This window comes from Rhagoletis pomonella, unplaced genomic scaffold, assembly GCF_013731165.1.
Source record: "Rhagoletis pomonella isolate Grant_MI unplaced genomic scaffold, Rhpom_1.0 Rhpom_scaffold_00005, whole genome shotgun sequence".
In the NCBI taxonomy this organism is placed as follows: Eukaryota; Metazoa; Arthropoda; class Insecta; order Diptera; family Tephritidae; genus Rhagoletis; species Rhagoletis pomonella.
In genome coordinates this window covers 24,157,796-24,166,826 of record NW_023458559.1, presented here as the reverse complement: position 1 = coordinate 24,166,826, position 9,031 = coordinate 24,157,796, and the positions used below count along the sequence as shown (strand labels likewise).

Genomic DNA, 9,031 nt, shown 5'->3' with positions numbered 1-9,031 from the left:
ACGAATTCTGCCGCAATCGGCGCAATCTTGTATTCTATCATTCTTGGTTTTCTAGTGGAATGGGAGCCAAAATCCAAAATTAAAAAAAGTGACATTTTCAACGATATTTTGAGGGTTAAGTTATTGTTGTTGTAACTTCTCTATAATTTTCCTATATTATATGATCATTTATCTTCACGATAAAAACATTTTCATTCCACTATCTCTTTTCTAAGCGAAGATCTACGATTTTGAAAAAAAACTCGTGTTTTGCCTATAGTGCGACGCCTCTAGCCATTGTGTATCACAACTTTAAGTTATCGATGCAAATTTTTTTTAATATCCCCCCTTTGCCAAATCCTGGCTACGCCACTGATGCATACCAAATGAAAAAGGGTTTAATCGTCTTTACAACGGTACCAACTTTTTAAAAATCCGTTTATTATTTTTGCCTTTTAAGTGTTTTTTTGTCAAATTTTTACGCATATCAGAAGAAAGGAGGTTTGATTGCGTTTACAACGATATCAATTTTTTTGGATTAAAATATTTTTTTTCTTCATAGGAAAAGGTATTTTTTGCTTTTAAATGTTTTTTCTCAAATTGTTACGTACGAAGTATACAAATATGCATATCAGAAGAAAAGGGGTTTAATCACGTTTACAATGAAACCAAACTAAAAAATCGGTTCAAAATTCTTTGAAATATAAGGTTATTAATTTTTCGACTAGCCGATGGCCCCTGCAGCTAGCGCTAACTTACAAAGGCCCTCTTTGGAACTGCGAAGGCTAATTTCGAAAAATGGAGAAATTACTTTTTTACTTATGACTCTCTTAAAAAATTGGTTTGGTCCAATACCCACCCGAGTGCTGTACAGCGTAATGGTTCCAGTATCTTCATTTATGTATATTGTAATTATCAATATCTTATAAGAGAAATGTAAAGTCTTTTTATCTAAAACTAATAAAGGTAGAAGGACGAGATTCGAGGATGTGGTAGTTTACATAATAGTCCTTGATATACATTTTTTTCAAAAATAAATATTGGAAGTTTCCAAGGATATTCCAAAGGACATTTTATTCGTCCTGGTGCACCAAAAAATTAATATTTTTTTAATTCTACAGAATTTTTCCTTTTAATTGATACCCGTACTGTTACTCTACAATGCACCAAATCTTTTAAATAATTTTTTTATTCAATCATATCCCAGAAATTTCAAAGTCCTTTACAAAAAGTACTGACGTCAGAGGAAAAAATTAAAAACGTAGTTATACCATATTTGGCTCTTAGTTTTGTGAATATATTGATTTTTTCGTGTGTTTTAAAAATTTTTGGTTTTTGTCGCACGGTGTTGTCATGAGATTTTTTTTACTGGTGTCATTTAGCCCAACCTAAAGTATACAAATTTAGATGTAAAGTCGCTTTTACAAGGGGGCGAGGCGCCTCTCATACAATCGAAATTTTTCATAAAGGCATATCCCAGGAAATATTTGTGACAGAGTACTGGAACTTGGTATGGAGATATATGAAATTAATTCCACGCTCAAGGAGTAGGAGTGGAGTGTTTAAAAGATCAAATTCAACTTGCATTAAAGGGATTATTAATTTGAAAATTGTATTAAAGAATTGATGTCAAAAGGCTTAAAAAAAGTAGTACTTTGAATATGTTTTGAAACGGGTTGCCACCTGTTTGAAGAGTCAAACTTAAATTAATTATCCGCAAGCTATCTGAAAAATTAATATATTGACGTCAAACGAAATATTAATAAACCTGCAGATTGAGCATTTATAATATTATTGAAAGGTTTTACTAAGGTCGACACCCAATTATAAATGGAATTGAATTAATTTAAATGAATGACTACAATATTAGCGTCGACCGAAATGTGTTCGAAAAGGGTTTTGTTTCTAAACTACATACAGGATGGTTGCCACCTATTTGAAAAATCAAATTCTACTTGAATTAAGGGAATTAGATAATTGGATAAATATGGGTTTCAGACCAAAGGGGTTTAATAAGGTTCTAGTTCGAAAATATGTTTTAGAGGGTTGCCACCTATATAAAAATTGAATTTAAATTAATTATACTTAAATTAAAGTGTCAAACGTAAGAGTGTTTAGAAATGTTCAGCTAGAACATGTATCTTGAACATGAATCTTCTGAGGTTCTTAAACTAAATTCAAATACAATTATATTATAAGTTAAATGAATTATTATAGTATAAATATTAATCGAAAGTTTTGAAAAGGCTTTATTTCTAAGCTACATGTGTTAAAGCAGGGTTTCTACATATTCAACTTGAATTATATATGTATCACAATATGAGTGTCTGTCTAAAGCATGATTCAATAATAAAAGGTTTGCTCAAAAAACAGTTTTCTCGCTCCCTCTTGACAAAATCGGCTCCCTTAGCAAGGAACTGTGTGTGGGTTCGTGTGTGTGTGCAAAGCTTTTATAAGGGAGCTAAGGGAGTGTCAAAACTCTAATGTCACTTATGAGTAAACCTTTAATTATTGAATCATGTGTCTAAAGAGGTTTAAAAAGGTTGCCAACTGTTTAGAAAGTTTAATTCAAACTAGTTATTCAAGAATTTCAATGAGTATTACAATATGAGTATCAATCGAAATGGTTTTGAAAGGGATTCATTTCTGAGCTCCATGTAAAGAGGTTGTCCCCTGTTTTAATCTAATAATTGAAAAAGTAACACAAGAGAGAGGATTTGATTTTGAAGATGGTTAAACATTTTTAAATCTCCTGTTTTTGGCATAGTTTATTGAATGACACCTAAGCGACCTCAGCGAAGCGGGTTATGGCGATCTGGTATCAAATATGTATGTATATTTCATTGAGTCTTAAAATGCTTACTGAATTTCATTTGTAATGCTAAGCTATATAAACATATACATTCGTGTAAATTATAAACAGGAAAACCTTTTCCAGGAGGCATGCAGGGAAGCACTTTTTTCAGCCCTTACTGGGTAAGTCTTTTAGAATGCCAGCACTTAAGTTAGCCTACCTAAATTATCTTGTAGTTATGCATATCCAAATTGAATAAAATGATCATGAAGCACATTATAGGATATGTGGAAATTTGCTAATGTTGGTAAGGCAAGCATTCAAGGCCACGTTAAAGGCGCCAAATATTTTTAAACTCGACGGATTGTGCCACAAACTACATTGCTTATAATTTTAGAAATTATTTCAAAATAATACAACGCCAGAACCAAATCAAATGTTTTCACCGTATTCACGTGTCCTGGTCGATTGGTTCAGGCTTATGTCAGCCCTATGCTAGCACCAAACTTAACGTTTCTAAGTACACATTTAGAGGATGTTCATGTAATGTTTATATTTTACTCTACATAGAAGTATATTGTACATACATATATTAACCGAAAAATTAGTTAAGCAACCTAAGAGCATTTCAAATTAAAATCAGCTATTAAAATATTACAAGTTCAGTGGTTATGACGACAGTCACTTTTTATGAAAAGTCACCAATAGTTTCGCAAAGTTTCACAGGGATTCAGAAGCATATTTCAAGGTCATTGGGCACCTTGTATTGGTTACAATACAACACTGAACTGAAGGGTGCCCCGTTTACTGTATGTCATCTTTTCGCCCAAAAACAAAACTTGGACTACTCTAATATACATACATACTTACGGACATAAGCGAAAAACATACCTGCGTATTTATTATTTTCATACATATGGCAAGTTGATATGACTTTTAGTTTTATTTCAGACTCATGCAGGATAAATTTCCCTCACACACATGCAATATAATGTATATATATATATATAGTAGTATAATGCTACCAATTGGGCAATATTCTGTTGAAGCCCTAAAATGACTATTCCACAGAGTTATCCGGCTTCCTAAAATTATTTTAAAGAGATATGTTGGACCCTAAAATGTGTAATTTAGTATCTAGATATGCCTGTCATTAACACACAAAACGAGAATATAGAAATCTGCTGAGTAGAATAACGCTGTGACAGCTATTCCATTACTTTTCAGCGATCAGGAGTAGTATGCGATTCATTAAATCGTTAGCCACAGTCTCATTAAGCGTATTCAGGCGTGCGGCCAAGAAGTCCCCAAATTTGGTATAGAGTATTTCACGTGCCGTAAGACGATTTGGCTTCGACGCCATGCCTAGGGTGTAGGTGCTCGCTGGCGAAAGACGTCCATCGTCCAGCATATCCACATCAGGATCATCGAGATCATCCAAATCGGCGTCGTGCCCAGCAAAGTCCTCGTCAATGATCAAACTCGCTGACGAGGGGTCTATGTGCGATTTCGATTTACGTATTGCACCATTGTTTTTACTATTACCGATTGGCATACTACCTTTGACATGTGAGTTGACACTTTGAGCATTTTTGTTTTTTGTCTCGGCATGTCGGGCCAAGTACGACGAATCGTGCTCGTTGATTGTTATGGTGGTAAGAGAGAGTGTGTCCGGCGAATCGGGCTCCTCTTTTATGTAAATTGACGGTGAGCTAGATGAAGATCGCGAACTGGAAATGGCCACTAGAGCTTGGTTGCCAGGTGGAGGAAATTGATGCCGCTGAGGCTGTTGCGGCGGTAATTGTTGTTGTTGTTGTTGTGAAGGTGGTCTGGAATTGCCAGCTAATGTACCGTTACCATTGCCAAGATTGTGAAGGGTTGCGGTCGCATTACCGTTTAAGCCTAGGACCACATCCGGTTGCATACTTAGCATTGACTGCGGCAGATGCTGTTGCTGTTGTGTGTCAAGCGGACCTGTTGCAGTTGAATTTTGTTGTGCATGTGTCGGTTGTGGTACATTGGACGGTGGTAACTGTGGAAGATGCTGCTGTGATGGCAAAGGCAAGGTGCCCACTTGTTGTTGCTGCTGCTGCTGTTGCAATGGCGGATAGGCAGGCTGCACTTGCTGTTGTTCGGATATCTGTATTTGCGGTTGATTATTTGGATTGTTGGGATCATTGGGTGCGAAATATTGATATTCATCGATAGCGCTGCTATTGTTATTGCTGTGTTGTTGTTGTTGCTGTGGTAAATTAGCATCGGCGGATGTTTTATTCCGCTCGCGAGACCTTAAGAAAAGCAATGCTTGTTAAATTGTTAATTTAATATTCTGAAATTTCTACTCACTTTCGCTCTCTAATAACTTCCTTTAGAAAAGCCATTGCATCGTAGTATTCCCACTTGGACTTGAAGCGCACACCCAGCATTTTTTCATGATTCAACTCACGCCGAAATATTTCACGCAAGGATGTGAAAGTACGTTGCACTCGCTCACCACTCACGCCGAAAACGCGTCCTAACTCGTTCCATTTAAGGGCCTTCTTCTTGTCAGAACGCTTGTAATGGGGCAAACGACAATCCCAGAGTATCGAATTCAGCCGCACCAATTCGATGAGGCGCCTTTTTTCGATGTTGTGGCGGGAGAAAGCCATCTCACCGCCATTTGCTGTTTGTTCACTCTCAATTGCGGCTATTTTGACTTTTTTCTGACTCAAGCTTTGTGTTGAAAGATCTCCTACAGATAAAAATTGGCCAATTTTGTATTTGGCTTCGAATTTGTTGATTATTTCGTGTGAAATGTTCAAAACTTGCGTTACCAAAACTGTCGGTATCCTTATTTGTTTTACTTCTGTATGTTGTCAAATACTTAAATACGTAGATATGTAAATATGTGTATGTTGTTCGTATCTGTAATGCGCATTGGCAACAATAGTTCGGCGCTCTCTTAACTACTCTCACTTAACGTTTTTGGTATGAGTTCAGTTAACTTTTGTAATATGCTTGTGGGTGTTGCCGACTTTGAGTTTTTATTGTAGTAGTAGTGTGGCAGTAACACTACCAATAACTGCAATGCGCAGACGCTTCTCAGTGGTGGATGCTATAATGAGAGAAATGTTAAGAATTAATTATCTAATATTCATTATTTTAAAGTAATGTTAATTAATTGCAATTATAAAACAAATTTAAGAAATTTTAAAATGAAAAGCTTATGGAGGTACATAGAAACGTACATACGCACACACATGTATACTTATAGTTACCCTGCAGTGAAAAGCCAAACCAGTTAGAAAAAATTCTAGTTCATTAACCAGTATGTGTCTACCAGTTCGACAATTTCGAAGAATTTAAGCGTTCAGCGACATATGCCTTTGAATTGCCAAAGCCAAAAATAAAACGTAATTAATTGCTTTTCTTACAAATGTCTGCTATGGCGTGACGTGAAGACTACTGGTTCCAGTTCTGAGATCGCAGGTTTGAGGAAGAACAAATTTGAAAATCTAATTGCATTGCAGAAAAAAACATATCTACGTATGGAAAGAAATGCTTGTGTCATAAAAAAAAAGATATTAAAAAAATATATTTTTTAAATTAAATTTAAAAATTACAATAATAACCCTAAATAAAAAAATTTATTAAACAAAAATAAATACAAAAGTAAATAAAATATTATATGTTCACTGCGCCAGGACTTGAACCTGAAACCTCAGGCATACCACGCGAGTGCTTTGCTCTGTCGGCCATTGCCACTGTTGGACCGCCGCGAGCAAAAAGGCATACTTATGCTTTTCACGGGAGATGAATTGGCAGACTATCTCATCAACTGATATGGTGCTACTGGTATTTCTACTAGTAGATGCTGATGCATAGCCTGACAATTGACATCTCGTAGGACATAGCAATGTTAAAAATACCAGTAGCTAACATTGAAAAAGGATAGAACGTGAACTAGTTGGGCTGAAACGCAAACTGGTATAATTCTAGTTCACAACTAGTGGCTTTCCCTGCAGGGTAGTTATATGTATTATTTTAGACTCCGACATGCACTTCACTAATTTCCAATCACATATGCATATTAAATTTTCTATCATAAGCGAAATCACGCAAAAAGACTTATGATGAGCTGTTCCACACTCGACATTTTAGGCTAGGGTTGCTAGATTGTCTAAAAAAACGCAATTTCTGAAAAAAATCGTAATTTTTTTAATAAAACTCGTAAAATCGATTTAACAAATATGTTCTTTTATAAATGAGATCTTGTTATAATATAGTTTTTAAAACCAAAAACGAATATAATACCTTCAGGGTATGGTATTAATAGATAACACAAATCACTTATATAATAGTGATGTACAAAAAATTTTCATTAAAAATACGCATACTTTTTAAAAATATTTGTTTCAACACATTTTGCAATAGGACTGCGCAATTATTAAATTTATTATAAATCATATTAATTGATTAATCCCACAATCCACTTTTAAGAGCTCGGCGCTAAAAATTAAATAAAACCCTATAATAAGGCGAGATAAGCTAACCCACAGTTTCTTCAAAATCACCTATAGTGTTTGAATGATTTACATTCCTGTTGTTGTCGTATATTGAGCTATTCAACCTTGATAACATACTGTTTGATATTGGAAACGTTTTTCAGCAAACACTATTAGCCTTCATATAACACTTTATTCGAACTATTGAATTAAGGCTATCCAACCTCGTCCTATTTCGAATCTTAGTTTTTGCTGAATTTATTACGGAAAAAAAGCGCTCAATAAAGCAAGTGAGTGCGGCAAGGATAATCATCAATTATATAAATAGGCAATCATGTTTCCTTTACACCCCTTTTACGGCTAAACTATACTTCTAAGGTATAAACAATTATATATCATTAGAAAGGTATTTTGATGCTGATGTGCAGGCAATTTTTAAAATTTCAAATAAGTTTAAAATAGTGCGAAAAAATCAATTCAAAAGTCACACCAATACTAATGCCATACATGCACATGGTTGAGGCGGAAATGCCCCCTAAATGTATGCTTTAATATTGATAGTGAATTAAAGAAACATGCGAAACAGCAGTTTAGGAATAAGATGTATGAATGTATGTACATACATGAATAGATTAGACTCAAATAAGGAAGAAGGTGAAGTTGAGTGTGGAGGAAGGAAAATTTAAATACCTATCCTAATAACAATGGTGGGAGTGAATATGTACATGAAGAAAAGAATGGACATATTTAGATCAGGATAAAGGAAAAAATAAAGATGAAGAAGATGAAGACCAAGACGAGGAAGAAGATGAAGATGAAGATGAAGATGAAGATAAGGATAAAGATCATAACCCCTTAACTTAACTTAACTCACCTCAACTCATCTCACCTCCGCTTAAAAACTTACTCCACCTGAGCTCACTACACATTAATTCACCACACCATAACTCCCCACACCTAAATTCACCACACCTTAATTCACCACACCTCAACTTTCTCACCACACCTTAACTCACCACACCTTAATTCAACACACCTCAGCTCACCACAGCTAAATTCACCGCACCTAAACTCACCACACCTCTTAAGCCCACCACACCTAAATTCATAACACCGTAATTCCACCACACCGCAACTCACCACACCCAATTTCACCACATGACATGATATTACTTGATGTGGCATCAATGATAACATCATTTGGCATAAAGTGAACCAAAATAAACAAGATTTTTAATATTATATAATGAAATATAAAATAATGGCGTTCATATAAATTGATAAAATTCCGATAAGATTAAGATTTATGGAAGGAAGAAGGTAAAGTTGAATATGTAGAAGAAGAAAGGGATAAAGGTAAAGAATAAAAGTAAAGAAACCTAAATATAAAGACAAAGAGGAAGGAAAATTGAACTACATAACCTAATAACAATGGTGGGGGTAAATACGTAAATGTACAAAAGAATGAATATATAGATCAGGATAAAGGAAAAGATGAAGATGAAGATGAAGATGAATATGAAAATGAAGATGAATATGAAGATGAAGATGAAGATGAAGATGAAGATGAGGATGAAGATGAAGATGAAGATGAATATGAAGATGAAGATGAAGATGAAGATGAAGATGAAGATGAAGATGAAGATGAAGATGAAGATGAAGATGAAGATGAAGATGAAGATGAAGATGAAGATGAAGATGAAGATGAAGATGAAGATGAAGATGAAGATGAAGATGAAGATGAAGATGAAGATGAAGATGAAGATGAAGA

General features: G+C 34.8%; 2 protein-coding genes across 3 annotated transcripts in view; one reads left to right on the top strand and one right to left on the bottom strand.

Annotated features, from left to right (window-relative positions):
• Positions 1-9,031, top strand: part of LOC118738777 (myb-like protein AA) — an 18,022-nt gene that overhangs the window by 5,248 nt on the left and 3,743 nt on the right. The gene's annotated exons all lie outside the window — the stretch shown is intronic.
• LOC118738778 (putative mediator of RNA polymerase II transcription subunit 26) lies at positions 3,698-5,869 on the bottom strand. 2 transcript variants are annotated; one of them, XM_036469745.1, is made up of 3 exons: positions 5,590-5,869; positions 5,120-5,507; positions 3,698-5,061 (listed from the first exon to the last, which is right to left on the bottom strand). In XM_036469745.1, exons 2-3 carry the CDS (start codon positions 5,422-5,424, stop codon positions 3,990-3,992), a joined length of 1,377 nt encoding a protein of 458 aa, XP_036325638.1. In that variant the 5' UTR covers positions 5,425-5,507; positions 5,590-5,869; the 3' UTR covers positions 3,698-3,989. The 2 variants fall into 2 exon arrangements, with proteins under 2 accessions (XP_036325638.1, XP_036325637.1); XM_036469744.1 differs by having other exon boundaries at positions 5,120-5,869.